We start from the raw sequence: 18299 nt of genomic DNA, 5'->3' as shown, positions 1-18299 counted from the left end.
GTAAATTCCAGAAAACGTACCTTAGTTTGTAGATGTGACAACTTTTGCGCAAACCAATAAATATACAATTATTGACTTTTTTTTTACCAAAGACATGTGGCTGAATACATTTTGGCCTAAATGTATGACTAAAATTGAGTTTATTGGATTTTTCTAATAACAAAAAGTAGAAAATATCATTTTTTTTCAAAATTTGCGGTCTTTTTACGTTTATATCGCAAAAAATAAAAATCGCAGAGGCAATCAAATACCATCAAAAGAAAGCTCTATTTGTGGGAAGAAAAGGACGCAAATTTTGTTTGGGTACAACATTGCATGACCGCGCAATTACCAGTTAAAGCAGCGCAGTGCCAAAGTGTAAAAAGACCTCTGGTCATTTACCAGCAAAATGGTCCGGTCTGAAAGTGGTTAAAGTCCCCCCCCCCAGCATTTCTGGCTATGGCCATCTTGAGTAAGAGCAGGTGACTCATGTAGGATTTACTTCCTGGAATCCATCTTCCATTAGCTCAGGCATGCAGGCAGGGGGGTGTGCTTAGCTAAGAAAACCTTTCCTCCCCACCTCTCTTCCTGAAGACTGCTGGGATGTATGACATCATTTGGCTAGGTCTGGAAACCAGAAAGTAACTTAAAAATATAAATATACTATATCGATATATATAGATATACTTTCCTATCTATTTACCAATTACAGATTTAAAAAATAATGTTGATTGAGAGGGTGAAGGTCCTCTTTAAAACATATTAATAATTATTTATAAACCAATTTGTAACTACATATTACTATGAAATGACTTTAGGAGAACGATACTTCAATTTGTAACAATAAGTCTTATTGAAATAAAAAAATAGGTAAATTAAGTTAAGTAGGGGATAACATTCAGTTTATTGTAGCTGTCTCCTTCACAAAGTAAACCTTTCAATACATCTGAGATTTGTATTTAGTAAAAGCAACATTTTTCCCACCAGCTTGATGCAATATCTTATTATTTTTGGCTGTGGATGAGCATTGTTGGTCAAGAGATCTGGGAATAGAATAATGACCTTCAGGGTCTCCAAGGTTATGGGGTCATTAGCCATTGTTTTTGCAGCTTGTCTACACTAATTCTACAAATCTTTTTCAGGTATTCAGTATTCTTGTGTTCTATGGAAGTAAAAATACCAGTGGATATATGTCATCTAATTCAATTCAGTTTTACAGCAGCTTTCACAAATTGGTACCAACAGCCAGAATCCGTGTAAGATGCCATAATGTTTCAAACAGATATTTTGTAAAAATATATACAGCATGTATATATTTACAACTGACTTGCCATTAAAATCTAGACAATACATTAGCTTTTTATTAATAAGTAATAAATAAAAGTCCTTCAGCAGCTGGTACCACCTTATTACATTTTCTATTGCCTTGTTTGGAAACACAATCGTCACAGTATCTTTATAATGTATTTGTGCACTGCAAGGGTGTCAAGCATAATTAAAAGATGAACCAGCACTGTTTAAGAATTAAACTCCCGAAAAAGCCAAAAAAGCCCCTGAAAAAAGCAACTGTATATAATCACATGTCGATAGCATTTATATAGTGATGTAAATGATCCATTATTTTGTATGTTAGGAAGATTTTTACTCTTCAAGATTTGGTGGAAAAAGACAAATATACTAAATAAGTAATTGTTAAAAATAATGTTTAGAAATCAAACATATTACAGAAGAGTGAGCAATAGTTTACACTCATTAAACCACTGCTTGTTCAATGTAATTCTTCTCATAAATGGGTTTATGAGCACTGAACATAATGTAGCAATAATAATGTATAGACTATATATATATACACACACACACACAAAGAAACAGTTAAATCATTTTTCGATTTTAAATGAATGTCATTACAAAATCTTCAAAACAGAGGTTGTTCAAATTTAGCTAGTTATCTTTAGCAGGATAACAAGAAACTAGTATCCTGCTGTACAGCTCCAGGCCCAGAATTAAGGCTTCAGCAGCACAGGGAATTAACGGCCAACATTACTTTTTGCATTTAAGACAAGTTATGTTTTTCCCTTGTGCTCACACTTGGAAATTACGAATAGCTAAGGCACCCACAGATTTTTTTTCATGAGTTATAGAACAATACAAAAACCATTTCACAAAGTACAGAGAAAAAACTTGGAAGATAAATTATAATTAACAAAAAAAAAAAAAGAAAAAGCTTAACCTTGTTAGATTTCCTTCGTAGAGACGTACTGTATAAAAAATATCAAACATATGCTCTCAGTGCTCTTTAACACCATTAACATTTAAAAATGATTGATGGCGTTATACCAATACCATTTACAGAGTTTCAGGCAGATCTGTTTTTATGTTAATCATGCAACCTGGTACTTAAAGTAAAGGTTAAATAGACATAAAATCTTACACTGCAAAAGTTAACAGCATATATTGCCTTACATGTCAAGTTACACTTTCCCTTTTTAAAAATTAAAATGGATGTATGGCTAAAAAAGTTTAGTCAATTAATAAGCATTTTCCCTGCAATGTGAAACAGAAACCCATTTCTGAACAAATATCTAAATAAAAGTACTGTCTTTTTTTAAATGCCCCATTTTTATGGAGCTGACTTCACCTATGGCCAAGTTATATTAAAATGTAAAGAGTTAAAAATGCCCCTCCTCCCTTCAAATGCACTGAATATGTAATATTGTGGCAAATTTTCATTGCAAAATACTTGCCCAAAAACATAATGCCAAACATACCACAAACCTTAATACAGTGATTGATTGAAGGTTTGGATTACTAAATGTTCCCTTAGTGTAGTAAATGTGGTGGAAATCCACTTTGCAAACTGCACCCAATCACAGTAAAGAAAAAAAAAACTATATTTTTGATTGCATGATGGAAATCAGCAGAGCTTAATTTCTTTCACTAAGCTAGGGGAAAATTCCCTTGCAAAATTAATAATTGATTTGCCTTCAGTAAATTAACCCCTTTATGTATAACATATACGTTTCCTTCTTTCCTTCCTAGATATTGTTTATTTCTAAATAAAAATATGAATTATTTCCATTACCCACCTATTTAGTTTGTTAAAAATACTATCACATTATGTTCTTTTTAGTACAAAAACAATATAAAACTCAACTCCAGCGAAAATGGGTTTGCTTAAGATAGCCCAGGAAGCGATTGGGACATCGTGGTGGTTTTTATCACCAGCTGTGCCCACAGTGGGGAGATTATTAGAAAGTATGGGAAAGAAATAGGAAATTTCTCCGAAATGCATTGTAGGCATACAGTAATAAAGGATGCCACGCACCACTAGCTCAAATATAATAAGGCTTACCTGTAGGTTCTGTGAATATCCCCTAAACCTGCACGATTTAAGAGATATTTACCATATACGCTTAAGCTGATGCCATTGGCGCATGCGCACTGAAGAAACAGCTCAATCGTGCTGTTTCTGAAGGGCCTGTGCCATGACCGGTGGCTCCCATGCGCACGCGGGAGTGACATCATCGTGGCTCTGGCCAATCACAGCGCCGGAGCACATGAACCCAGAAATAACTAATAGGAGACGTGTATGGGGATCGCTGCAACAGTTTCGATCTAAGGTAAGTTTTTCATAATGAGCTAGTATGCGATGCATACTAGCTCATTATGCCTTTGTCTTGCAGGTTGTTTTTTTTTATGGGTTTACAATGACTTTAATCTCTCCAACTGAGTTCCAGACAGCAGCAAAATCATTTTTGCAGGTTGAGTAAAGTTTAAAACTTCTATGATGTTATGTTTGCTTTCTGTACCTGTCACTATTCCGCTCATTTTCTTGTCCTGCAGTCAAAGGGATAAAAAGTGGGGAAATTCTCACCAAAAGAGTCAGTCAAAAAAAAAAGTTCAAACCCAGCCTTACTCTATTCAAAACTAAAAAAAAAAAAAAAAAAATGAACGTCAAATGAAATGGTGATTAATGATGCAATGGTAAACAATTTGATTATGGTCAGTGGGTGAAAGTACAGGGTAATTTCACATAAATGTTATATATTTTTTCCAAGATTGTTTATTAAATCTTAGTTCTTTGTTCATATGAGAATTTTAGTCACTCTGTATCATGAAAATAACTGCCACATTTGTATGTACAAACAAAACAATATGTTGCAAATAAAGAAGCTGTCAAAAAGGTCTTATGTTTAATAACGATGAAAAAATGTATAAGGCTAAGCCCCAAGAACACACAAACCCATTTCCAGTACCAGTTAAATTCCACCACTAGTATTAATACTGTATGAGTAATAGTACAAAACACATTACTTTGATATTTAGAGTAGAACTAAGGACAAAACTTTCTTTTATTTTAAATAAAATAAGGAAGGGTTATAACCCCAGTCAGTTTTTTTTTCCATTTTTCTCCCATTGTGGAGATTTCCTTTCACTTCCTGTCCTATAGCCAAAACAGGAGGTGAGAGGAAATCCCTCCAATGTGAGTGAGTACCTGGTTGTCACTTGGGTCACCAGAACTTGTATTCCCATTGAAAGATTTCCCCTTTATTCCTGTTCTGGGACAACCCACAATTTTGGATAATCTTTAACTTTCACTTTTGGTAATAACAGTAAACAAAATAGGCAGAGATGGTAAATCACCCTAACGGGGGCACAGATAACAATAAAAACAGGTGTTCTAATCCCTCTCTATTCTATCCAAAACTAAAAATAGTTTTATCTTTAGTTATACTTTAACTGTATTTTGCATCATATAATAATGTGCTCCTGTAATGATCAAAGAGTCAGCATGTAACGTAAGACGTTACACTTACCTGTCCTGTAAATGGTATTTAATTTTTTGCTCTTTTGCAGAGTTCTGGCCACTCCTGTTACTCAACACTACAAGGTTCCTCCCACCAGCTGCCACATCACTACTATTTCCTGTAACAATGTAGGGAAAGCGGAAAAAAACGTAGAGGACATGCTATCTGATATACCAAAATGTGTCTGGTTGGAGTGGAACCCGGAACTCAGCAAGAGAGTAAAGAATTCTGTCACTTCTGACTGGAGAGGTAAGTATACAGGCTGGCTATCGGCAGTTATTTTTTATATAGCGTCAGGGTCACTTCAAGACATGTACAGAGTCATATCACAGTCATGGTTACGTCTCTGTCTGCATACTGTAGGTATATTTATTGGGAAAGCAGGCCAGAACCTTATATAGAAAATACATACATACAATACAAACTTTCAACTGACAAAAACATAAGGGATGAATTTTATCAACCCACTAAAATTATATGGTAAGCTTTAGTAAATTTGCCAAAGTCCTGGTGCAGAATATAATTTCCTTAACATATATTATTATGGTAGAACACAACTATGGGGCTGTATAGGACAGGCAAAATAAAGCAAGAGCACTGTGTACACATATGATAAGCTGAGATTGTATTTCTTGCCAACTATGATATTAGTCTTTTTTTATATACACTTGAAAAGTAACATCAATATAAAGAAACAATGGTATAAACCATTTCATCAAAAATTCATTGTGTCCCTGTTTCTTTACGAAACGTAATTTAATCAGAATGATGCATGTCCTGTGTTTTATCTTGACAGTTTCTGTATATCCAAGAAGAGCCTATTAAACACAAACGTACAGCAGGTTACTTGTTGAATAATGCATTTCAACTACTTAAAATTACTAAGAATTTGCTAAGATCTGCACATGAAAACATTCTGTTTCCTTTAACCCTTTGGCAAGCAAACATAGTGCCTTATGTATTAAAAGTGGAGGAAAGAAGTGTTGCATTGCACATGGCAATGACTTGGGTGTTGTTGTTTTTTTCTCTAATTTGAACTGGAAAGAACATTTGAATGGTCAACACGGGCTCATTTTATTAATTTAGTTACTGCAAATGTGCCCTAAACCGGGTTGCCACTTACTTTACCTCTTCAAGGTTTACCAGCATTTTTGCAGAAATCATTACAATGCAGAGTTAGATACATATTTTTAATGTGGCATTTTTTTGATGTATTATCAACCCTATTGAAAAGTAATACTATTTTGGTATCAAATAAGAGAAAAAAAAATCAAAAGATTGTAATAAATGCAATTACAAACTCAACCAATTCAGATATTACTGAATATTGTGGACTGGTAAATTGTTCCCAAAATCCTTCTTTTTTTTGTTGCTATAAAATGCAGATAGACACAGGAAATGTCATTTGAGTCAATAATTTGGTATACCGTTCTTGCCAGAAATACTAGTTCTACATTCAATTACTGAATTAATGTGGAAGACAAAGCAGGACTTTTGCTAGAATATGGCATTAGAGATATGATTGATTCCACCGACTAAGGCAATTGCATCGGTTGTCTTAATGGCGGAGCTGTCAGTGCCAAATATGTGTTTATCTTTTCATTCTGCCCATTCTGGAACACACAAATCAAATGTTTGAAGGACATTTCACTGACCTGTTACGGCCCTTCAAACACAATACTGGTATTACTCATGTAAGTGCCACATTTTGTAAGGGAAAAGCTTTATCAGTGACTGCTTTGCGACATCTGGCGGTCCATAGTATTTATGAAAATAAAATAGATTAAAAAAGTGTTATGTGTCTTTAAAGCTTTCTAAACTACATCTTTGTCCAAAAGTCTTTGGTACCCCCTAGCGGGGGCACAAATGTAGCCCAGTCTGAAGAAATACCACTTGGACTGCCAACAATCTATATGGTGCAAAGGTCACAAATCTTGAGATGCCATGACATGGTGACAATAGGACACTTTCCAGACAGAAGCTGACCCAGCATGAATGTAAAAAGGACCACGATCACATGTTCCCACACATTTAAGTCAATAGATATAAAGCAACATGAACAGCATTCAATTCACAAGCTGATCCTTGGAATTTAACTCTATATGGTTTAAAGCATGCATATTCAGAAGCTTCAATATACTTTTAATTTGTATATCAACTGTATGAACAAAAAGCACATCTTGCATTTGCTACATTTAAAAAAAATCAAAATTGTAAAATAAAACATTAATATCAGTAAATTATTTTTTAAACATCTATTCTGTTTGATCACAATAAAAGAATCGCTTTCCAAAATAAGCATGTTATAAATATATGCATTGCACACAATCTTTTCAAGCCCTTTTACAACAGGATCCCTGCTATTAATTTGGAACTGGTTACTAAACTGACTACATAACCGCTAAATTATTTTAGGAAATGAAACAAAAAAAAAAAGAATAAAAAGATTTTAAGAAGCCTTAATGGCTTACGTGGCTTATTCATACAGACAATGAGCTGCATCTTACATATGCAGCACATCTTCTGACACTTGTACAGGCATTTCTTTATGTGTTTCTGGAATATATACTTCTATCACTGCCAGTCAGTTGTTTTATAGTCGGTCACTCAAACGGTACAGGTAAGTACAGTAGCTGGCAGTGCTGCATTCCAATGCTCACATTAACTAGTAGGAATGAATTCACCTGACACACAAATTAATAGCAGTTCCAAATTAATAGCATGGAAAATAATGCAGTGCTTAGGACTCTCTTGCTTTCCCCATGTGACAGCACTGGTCTAATCACCAGTGAAGCCACATGAGAGTAAGGTAAGTGAGCCACATTTGGCCCCATAACTGGAAGTACTGGGTATTTCTTTTGCTACTGGTGGATGAATTGAGTGGTGGAGGAGGGAAGAAAACGTGATTTGTCCTGCTGAAGGTATAAGCATAAAATGAACCTTTTGGTTTGCCTGCATGGGCAAAGCTCAGGTTTGCATTCATCACTTTAGTTTTATTATAAAATGTTAGTTTTATATATAAAATCATTTAAAAATATTAATAAATTAAAAGTAATAAAAATAACAAGAATTTTTGGTTTATTTGAAGGAACAATAACACCCTTTAGTAAGTGTTTGTCCACTAATGTGTCATGAGTTTGCCAGTCCAGCAATATTAATTTGCAATATGAGTTTGTATAACTACATATACAATCTGCTTCTGGCCTCATCAATATTCTATACAAGATTGTTCATATTTAGTGAGCACACATTATTACTAGGCATCAGTTAGTACTCCACCATCTTCCTGTATGTTTATTTCATAGGGGATCTGTTTAACAAGGGTATTCCTCTAATAAGCCCATAGCATAAATCCTTATTAAGCAGGACCTGGAATTATTATAGGTTAATGATACATACTAATAAGAACAATAAGGGAATTTTATTTAGCATACTAAGCAAAATGAAGTGTTCAAACACAGACTGCAGCTTTAAAGCGCATAGTCACTGCATCTGAGCTCCACAAAGCAAAAACACTTTAATTCATTTTTAATAGTCAAAGCAAACTCCCTGGAATACATCTGCCATTAGCTCTGGCATGCATGCAGGAAAGTGTGCTTAGCTTAGAAAAAACCCTCCGCTCCCCTCTTGGAGACTCATGGGATGTATGACATAATTTGCCTAGGCAAGAATCTAGGAAGTAACTGAAGAAATGTAAAAAAAGGTTTAAAACAAATAAACATGATATACTTTTCTATCTATTTACTAATGCTAGCAGTATGATGATTAAAAATAGTCAATGTTAATTGGGAGAGTGAAGTTCCACTATAGGCTGATTCAGTACTAGTTGTCGATCGCAACCAACAAAGGTTTACTTTTCCTTTCATAGAATTACTAGCAACACACTTGAATTTGCCCAAGATATCTTTTTATTTGTTCTAACAGTTAAAGTGATATTAAAGTTAATTTTTTTCCTAAAATAAAAAAAGACATTAAACTTAAAGAAAACACACTCCTTGCTGGCGGCCTGAGCTGGCAGTGACTTTTGTGAGCTCCTCTGGACCTCTGGAGAGTTTCATCTGTGACTCAATGATGCTATCTTGATGACTATTCATGTCGCAAGATTTTACATTTCTGTTTGTGAGTAGTTTTCTTTTGTACCCTTTTTAATAAATATTTTAATAAATACCATCCGAAAGATAATGCCCAAGGCTGGTGCGCCCTCTTTTTTTCTATTTTTAAGACATTAAACTTCCCTGCTCTGTACAATGATATTGCATTGGTCCCTTCCTGATATTGCGGAGTCCCCTGCTGGCTCTGCCTGTTCCTCATTTTCTGTGGGTGTCCATTCAACAAGTCATGTGCTTAGGAGGACCCGTGCAGGCGCACTCTTGAACCGTGCTGTGTGCGTCCATAGACGCACATAAAGCGCAGCTCAGCCACTCCCCCATAACTAGATTTGACTGACAGCAGCAGGGGCCAATGGCTTCCGCTGCTCTCAGAGTCTCCATTGAGACTAGGAAGAAAGAGCAGGGCTACTGCGGCTGGGGACAGTGCTGGATCATGAGAGGACTCAGATAAGTGTTTAGGGAAGAGGGGGGAAATGGTTAGTTGAGGTGTTTTTTTTCTAACTTAACGCAGGGAACACATCAAGGTAAAAAACAGCCTTTAGAACCACTTTACACTTTCAGGAAAATCTTTTAGGATGCACCCTCCAAGCTGTACTGAAACACAAACCAATTAACAAAATGTTAAAAAAAACAACATACTCTGAAAATAAAGCACAACACTTGGCGATTGTTGACCAATATATGTCAACAACAGTTTCAGATCCTAGCTGCTACTACCAACATGCAACAAACCATGGGTCACTACACCGCCGCTGACACCAGTATGTGACAATGGCACCCTCAGCATCACCCTGTTAAGAGATTTGTCAGCCCACAGACAATAATTCAAATGCCAATAGACTGGGAATGAAGGTCAATGGGGTTAGCTAACTCCAGAATTAACCCTCTACACACAATAGGGGCCACCCTGTGTTTTTTTTTTTTTGGTCCAAAAATTCTGACTTTTAAAAAACACCTGTAATGCATACTGCCACATCAGACAGGGATATAGCAGTGGTTCAAATCTAGGAATTCTTTAAGTTCAGGTTTAGTGCATCAAAGATAAGGCTTAAACATTTTATATCAGTTAAACAAAAGGAGAATGGTGAAAGCAAAAACATTAACTGCAAAGAAAATACGCACAATAGACAATAGTAGCAACAGCAAAATAAATGGCAAATAAAAGTACTTAGCAAGGTATTGAGTTTTTTTTTCCAGAGTTTGCTGTACTCAACAATTTGCATATTCTCTGTGCATCAGAAATGTTTGGACCTTAGAAGAAAGGGTACACTCTGAATGCTTATCTTGAAAACTTAACTACCATAGCAAAAAAAAAAAAAAAGAAGTATAGATTACCTCTCCTTGCTTGACAGCAAATAAGATATTCAGCCATACCCTGCAGTTAACATACTCATGCAACTTGAGAACCTCTGGTCAGCTGTCAAGAAGGGCTTGCCAGGAACAATAGTTCTGTGCAAGCTGGTGCACGATTGCGGGAGCCTATGTGCATGTGCCAGCGGGCAGACAGTAGCGCCTGAGGACAATCCCCGGCAACAGGTGGTCTATTTAAACTCAGCTGACACACTGAAGCTTTGCTTTCTGATCTACAGCATTCCCTGAGTGATACCTGCTAATCTGCATCCTTTCCTGTATTTACCCGGCTTGCCTTCGACTACCCTTGCTATCAGCCTGCATCTGACCCTGGCTTGACCCTGACCTTCCATCTGTCTTCTCCACTGCCTGTTACTGACCCAGCTTGTTCAGTGACTCTGCACCTGCCTCTGCACCAGTACTACCTGTCTGTGTATGACCCAGGCTTACATGACCCTCCAGTGTTCCAGCCCTTGGAACCTTCTCTCTGCCTGCCTGCCTCATCATACAGTGTCTGGTACCCTGACACGAGCCTGCTCCAGTTTCCAGCCAAGTCTGTTATCTCCAGCTTGCTGATCCCCTTCCACAGTGCCATCTGGAACTCCAGACCTACTTCTCAGCTGTTGATTCTGTCAGGAACTCGTGCTACTCTGCACTCCTGCGGTTCCCATCTACTTTACCAGGGGCCTTGAGTCAGAGGCATAAGTGAGGCCTTCCTCTGCATATTGGGCTCATCTACTAGGTACGTGACATCAGCTGACATTGGTGTCTCTTTTAGGTGATGTGGACCATCCTTTATGTGTGTTGTGGTGCAGATCCTGAGGAAGTGAATACATTGCAAAATCCATTGATTGTAAACACCATATACTGACAATCATACTATAAAAGGGCAAACTTGAGGATGATTTATAACAAAAGATTGGATGGTCACACTTTGTACATGTGATTGTATCTATGTTTAACTTGTAATAAAATTTGCTTATTTTATCTTTATGGATTCTTCATTCAATGAGGTATAGTCAGACTCCCAGTTATTCGCACCCTTTTTCCACCTACCCTATGATGGACTGAGTTTTAGTTTTTTCTTTTACTTACAAACATAAATGATGTATTAAATTATATGTATAGTCAAAACCTTTTTTACAGTTTTGGATATGGGAGGAAAAGATTAGAACTCCTGTCAGGCTATTATTGCTATTTGTGCCCTCGCTAGGTAGATTCACCATCTCTCTTTGTCCTTGTGACCATTTTTAGAGAATCAGGAAGTGAAAGAAGTCAAAAAGTTTATAGTTGTCACCAGAACAAAAAGTCAGGATACATTTTTCAAGGGGGGCAACTATTCTGGTAACAACTTAGGAGGGAATTCCCCTTTTAATTTGTAGAGATTTCCTTTAGCTTTCTACTGCATCTCCAGAACAGGAAGTGAAGGAATATTTCACTGGTGAAAGAAAGACCCAGCCACAGTCCTGCAGGACTTGCACAAGTTGTCCCACATTGGCTTAGAGGCTGTCTGTCGATACTTCCACAGGAGCAGGTTGTCCAGATGCCCCAGAAAATGAATTCCCCAGGCTCACATTGAATACTCACAGTGACATGGACAAGCCAAAAGGCAGAGCCACAAAATAAAAATATTTTTCTCCCACTGCAAGAACAAGTAGCACTGATAGTAGAAATATGGGGAGTTGAAAGTAGGTATCCTGGAGGTCCAAGGCCAAAAAATCCCCAAGATTGATGGATGTTATCACTGACCATACAGATCCCGTATGGAATGGTTCTCAAGGATGCAGATTTAGGGGATCCAGAATGACTAATATGAGCATAGAAAAGTGTATTTTCAGTTTTCTCTGGGATTGGTAACTCTTGGATTGGGCTGCAGAGATTAGAGTCTTCTGAGTTCTGCAGTTTGGAGACTTCAAAGAGTCTTGGTATGGACAAGGAGTCTTGGGATGGACAAAGCCTCTAACTCTGTGTCCAGGTCTTACCAGAGACCATCATGTTGAGTGTGCAGGTATTCAGAGTCTTTAAATTCAAGGGACTGTCTGCAGTTCAGGGCTTCACCCAGGAGACAGTAGGTTCCATGAGCAGAGGCCAGGAAGTGAGCCAGAGAAGCAAAGAGCTATGAAAGTCTGAGAGAGGGAAGAACAGTCTGAATTTTTCAGAATCGATCTGAGGGTTCAGACCAAAGGTCTAAGCTTGAGGCCTGAGAAGCGGAGCTGCAAAAGTGAGCCAGGAGGCATTTATGTTGCTGAATAGCATTGAGAGAGGATTGCTGAACACTGCTGCAAGAGTAACCTTTCTTATTGTGTTTGATTTAAACTTTTACTTTCTTTGGAAATAAAATGGCCAACAAGCACTGAAACAGCTGACCTGATCTCACTGGAAAGCACTTCAACTTGAGTGAAGCCCCACAATATCACAGCATGTAAGAACTTGTAAAAGTGTGTCATATGCAGAGTGAGCCACACACTGCCATTTGGCATGGGCACCATGAACAGGTTGGAATAGTAACCATGAAAACTTTCTGGTTATGGAACAGGGACAGTCACACCCTTAGAGCACAACTGATCCAGAGCAACGAACAGGGCTGCTTTTTTGTTGGAAGTGGTAGGTGCTTTTCGAAGGCATAAGGCAAGATGGGCAAATATTTTTAACCCACACATCAGAGATGTCTCGGGTCTATAAGGCTGCGACAGGCTGCCAAGCATCCCTTCGCTTATAGAAGTGGGGATGTTGCCCCATTAGAAGGAAGGTTTATTGTCTATCTGGACGAGTTTGGTGCTCCAGGACATTTCCAAAAGGAAATATTCTGTTTCGCCCCCAAATTCTGAAAACAATGAAAGTAATCATTCTTGGTTCAAACAGAAGTTATCTTCTAGGCTGAAGGCCTCTGCAGCTTCATTAGAGATGAGAGCACTCTTTCCTCCTTGTAATTTTTTTTGGCTAAACCTATATAGAGCATTGCCAAAAAAGGCGTTGAATCTCAAAAGGCATACAATCTAATTGTTTATTGCAGAGAAGCTCAGCTGATCCGCACACTAGTTATAGCACCTGCCTCATGTGCAATAACATAAGCCCCAGGTGTGAGAATTGCCAGATAGAATCTCGCAGAGCTCATCCACACAGAATCACAAGAGCTTCAAAATGCAAAGCTTTCTCTGAATGAGAATGGCCAACCTGCTGTATTCACAATGCATTAGGCTGGCCGCCCAGCACAGAGCCCAGAAGCAAATGAAAATCATTGGAGTAGCAGTGTATTTGGTCCAAAGTAATCCACGTAACTATGTATAACATGCTGATGCCTGGAAATATTGTTTAGGTCCCTTTCACACTGCCGTGACTTGAAAGTAGTGTGATTTTGCAGGGATTTTACTATGATTTTGCAGCCACAATGCTGCCTCGAAGTTAGGGAATGCCTGTGTAAGCTTGAGGTCTATGGACATCAAGTGGCATAAAAGTCAGACCAAAATGTTAAAAAAATATATAAATAAAATCATCCAAATAGTCACAAATTATTTTATTAAAGAGCTTAAGGTGGCGAATCAAATACAAAAGGGAAGCAAGGGTTTATATTAATCATAGCCTATCATAAAAACATTTATTTTAACTGTGCGGCTAGGCCTTAGTTAGGAGAGTGAATTCTGCTAAATAGCTACTGTAAATTGGTTTCCCCTTTACAGAGAGTCTACAGTTTAATTGTCCTTTTTTACATGTATACATAAATGTGATCAATTTAACATAAATAATCATAATAATCATTGCTTTAAACACCATGTTTTTGGGCATACTTATAAACATTTACATAACTAAGAACATTTATATGTATTAGTTTATTATTATTATTATTAGTTTATTTATTCCTGCCTTTCATTCCTTTCATTCTGCTCAGACTTAAAGAGGTTATAAACCTCAGAAAAAAAATTCACCAAAAATTCACAAAATTCACAAAAAAATACCTTAAAATGAAGCTGTTGCAGCGGTCCCCACACTCCCCTGTCACAGCCAACATCTTTCCTGGAGTTTCTTCCGGGTTCGTGGGCTTCGGCACTGTGATTGGCCAGAGCCGCGATGAGGTCACTCCTGCGCATGCACGTGAGAGCCGCCGTTCACGGCACAGGCCGTAACGAACGGCACACATGGGCTGTTCCTTCAGAGTGCATGCGCCAGTGATGTTACTAGATGTACACACTGGAAATATCTCAAAATATAAACCTATAGGTAAGCCTTATTATAGGCTTACCTATAGGTAAAAGTTTGCAGAGAAATGTTACTTTCCTCTTTAAGCCCCGTACACATGGTCGAATGTCGGGCTACATAGGCCGGTTAAAAAAAAAAACTACCAACATTCAGCCCATGTGTAAGGCACTTGGTCCAACAGAAGCTGGCCGCTTGGGCAGCTTCTGTCGGACGAGCATGCTGAAAAACCAACAGCTGACCTGCTCCCGATCAGCGATCTAAGCCAATGGCAGAGAACACTGATCAGAGTGTTCCTGCTTTTGGTTCTGTCAGAAAAAACTAGTAGCGTGTGCCAGACATTACTGAAACAATATTCTCGCTACATGGCTAATTGAATAATCCCAATTCAGCAGCCATTTAGCAGGGCTGGTGACTGTATTGTTTATCATACAGACAACCACTGGCAGGAGAGTCTACAAATCTCTTTATGAAGTACAAACAGAAAATTATGGAATGGTAAGCATGTAAGAATATACAATAAAACATTATCTTCAGGCAAGCATAACAATGAATCGAAATATTTATTCACTGAAAAGAATCTTTTCTGAGCTGCAGAATTCTCTGTATGGTTACATCTATGACTCAGGACTAATCTCTGTAAGCATGCAGCATTCCCAGTACCTGAAACATAAGACTGTTAGTACATTTGGCTATTAAAGCTAACTGGGTGGAGACTTAAAGTGTATGTTATACCACAGTTAATGTCTCACCAGACAGGCTAGGCCTTTCTGGTGAGACATGGAGGGAGAAAACATAGAACTAAGACACATGCAAAAATAAAGATCTGATGGGTTTCTTGCCTTCCCCTAAATCAACAAAAAATGGTTTTATTGCTGTGTTGCTGTTTTCTTCATCACCTGCATAGGAGGAGAGGAGAAACCTCTCTAGCAGAGCTCCCAATACCAGTAAAAACCTGATTGGTCTTTTATATGTAGCACTGACCCCCGAAGGAGCTGCTGGTTTTATTGGGCTTACCGTTACCTTCTTGACCTTGTGTGCGTCTAGGGGTTTCCCGAGGTAGATGGCCCAAAGAATAGTAGAAACTGACACTGGATCCTCTTTTTGGGGATATTTATTTGAAAAGACAAGTAACACAGTTTCTCAATGAAGGGTAGAGGGTTAGGAAGGAAGTTCAGGTACTTTTGGAACTGCAAAAGATAGGAAGTCTATCACTATAGAAATCCATGAGAATTACCGTTCACAACTGGATTCTCACAGCTATCGGATAGACCTCCTCTCACTAGGCCTACCAGCAGATAGAGTGTTTATGTAAAACAAAGTCTCTGCCACAGACTTGGATGTAGAACGCTTAAATAAAGTCTCTGCCACAGACTTGGATGTAAGTGAGGGACGTAGGTAAATTTAGAGAGCTTTCATACGGTATCAGTATCTTGCAGCCGGTCCGGTGATACCGTATGAGTGTAGATCCATTTAGTGTCCTTCAACTGAGCCTCCAGGCTCCTTCTAAGAAGCCAGCCTTATGCATGGTCTTCTCCCCAAGAGACTCAATACGCCTAGCTAAACTGCTTTCTCACACTTGCCAGGGGTGACAGCGACACCTGTGGCCAAGGAGAAATCTAGTGCAATCCAGCTAGACTGGTACTGAAACCATAATTTCACATAATTAACCCTAAAACCCAACATAGCGCATTCTCGTCAGGAGCCGGAGCAACATATACAACTATATCCAAACCAAGTTAAAGGTTTTGACTTCACAGGCAATTTAAAGCATTTGTTACCCCAACACATACTTGTATGAGAAACTATCCTGTTCTCTTTGTAATCCCTGGTGTTCTTGGCAGTGCCTATGCTTTCCCTTTTAAAAATTTACCACACTAAGCAGGACAGCAAATCGTGTTCAGTTTTCTAGCTATGCTGTGCTCTCCTTCAATGATCAGACTTGTCCTGACATGCCCCCCACTGCACAGCCATTCACTGGGAAGCTCAGTGTGCTGCGGCTTCTCCTCCCCGAGCTCTTATGCAGTGTGGAGAACCGAGGAATATGATCACTTATAAAAAAGGGAAAAAAGGATTGTTTTTTTATATATCTATGCCTTTCATTTCAATTTTAAGCGGAATGGTTTGTTTTAGAAGGTGATAGTTTAAAATAACTTTAAGCATTCACATGTTCCAGCTCTTTGCTACCTCTGTTCACATGTAAACTTCCACTGTTGACCTGATTTACACTTTCAAATGGCAATTAGGGCACCATGAGTTGCTGTAGGAAAAAAAGGTTTAAATGTAATCAACCATAGTACAGATAAAAGTTTTGTAATTTTTTTTTTCAATTAACAACAATATGGATTATAAAAGAGGTATTTTACATTTGCCTAACATTCTTTATTAAGGTAATAAACATTGGAGTAGATGTGTTCCCACAGTATATGTGACAATATCATATAGAATGCTATAGAATATCATAGTACAATCCCTTTAATTCCAATGATATACTGTATAGGAATTATTAGGTTGGCAATTATAGTTTGCATTAGTAACAGCTCCACCACCTGGTGGGAAAGAAATTCTGTTTTAGTTTGGCATAAACTAATGCTGCCTTAAATACTTCTTCTCATAATGCACCAGCAACATGCATTGTGCTTACTGTCCTTTAATAGCTGGCAATATTAATATTTATTAGTTTATCATTAAATGCCAATTTCAGACACATGATCATAAAACTGGATTACTTATTACACAGAAAGGTATTTATCAGGGCCAGCAAAGGTAGGATGTCTGCTAAATCACATAACCCATCCTCATATTGCAAGCATATATCTCCTCACTGCCTGAAATCTCCTAACATATTGCAAACCAGCATGCTTACGGCTTCCTGTACAAATTATGAATATTGTTTTGGGAAGCATCCTGCATGTGCCAAAATCAAAACACATTTCTCTTTAGTACATAAAAACATCTCAATACTGCAGGGATAGGAGGAGTCAGGAATATAACATGCCTCTAGCAAGAGGGAACGCATATGTTTTGTTATGAAATATTCAAGCAAACAGATAGACTATTTTCTTCTATATCCTTTACACTTTACTAGAAATAACAGTGTATACCACGGACAATGTTTTGTACTCCAATGGATTTCTCATAACAGCCATCATTAGGCTCAGTTCACACAGTCAGCCGCGGGGTGGTAAAAAGAGGCAGTTGATCCGTGTTTTTACCACCCACCCAGCAAACCGATGACAATTATCACAGGAGCGAGCTCTTCTCTGATTTAAACCCTCGTACATGTGCTTTCTCTCCCCTGACCCAGTATCTGAGCTCAGCATTTCAGAGCTCGCTCCTGTAATGGTGGAGGTGAACAGTAAAAGCTAAGAATCTCTTAGCAACATCCTAGAAATGAGGCAGGATGGGATGTTGTGATGTCTTGGAGTTTTTCAGTCAGATTTTAGGAGGTACATAAATGGCCTACACCTATAGCAAGAGTATTAATCAACTTTGGTCAAAGCAGCACAGTTTGTTTTTATCTACAGGTGCCCCTTACCTGCATAAGCAGTTTTTTTTTGAATAAGGTGAACTATGCCTTTAAAATCAGTAGGACAGGGCAGCAATAGATTGCCAAACGCTTGGCACACAGTGGCAATGTACAACCACCATTGGGATTGGGATAAAAAAACTGGTATTCAGGAGGTGGCATTATCACATCCTGAACATTAGCAACCGAACATTAGCAAGCTCAGTCACCTCTGAAATATAGATCACCATGGATCGCTTTCCTAAGGACACTTGCACATAGTACTGATGTCTGAATAGCAATATTCCATAGAAAAAATGTATTGTCTTTATTTTGTGTGTATATGTGCCCACT

General features: G+C 38.0%; 1 protein-coding gene across 3 annotated transcripts in view; it reads right to left on the bottom strand.

The window, feature by feature from the left end:
• The window catches only part of KIAA0825 (KIAA0825 ortholog), a 760685-nt gene that overhangs the window by 313688 nt on the left and 428698 nt on the right, over window positions 1–18299 (bottom strand). Inside the window, exon 20 of one of the 3 annotated variants that reach the window (XM_077462389.1) lies at window positions 1847–5605. The exons of the other annotated variants lie outside the window; for them this stretch is intronic. Within the exon in view, the coding sequence (XP_077318515.1) occupies window positions 5572–5605 (34 nt within the window). The 3' untranslated portion in view covers window positions 1847–5571. Of the gene's footprint in view, window positions 1–1846; window positions 5606–18299 lie in introns of those variants that run through there. 3 annotated transcript variants of the gene reach the window in all.

This window comes from Lithobates pipiens, unplaced genomic scaffold (genome assembly GCF_037356315.1).
Source record: "Lithobates pipiens isolate NorthernLeopardFrog02 unplaced genomic scaffold, aLitPip1_a1.2 Scaffold_3, whole genome shotgun sequence".
NCBI classification, from domain to species: Eukaryota; Metazoa; Chordata; class Amphibia; order Anura; family Ranidae; genus Lithobates; species Lithobates pipiens.
Note: the sequence above shows the minus strand (reverse complement) of the source record. Positions and strands in the feature narration are given on the sequence as shown.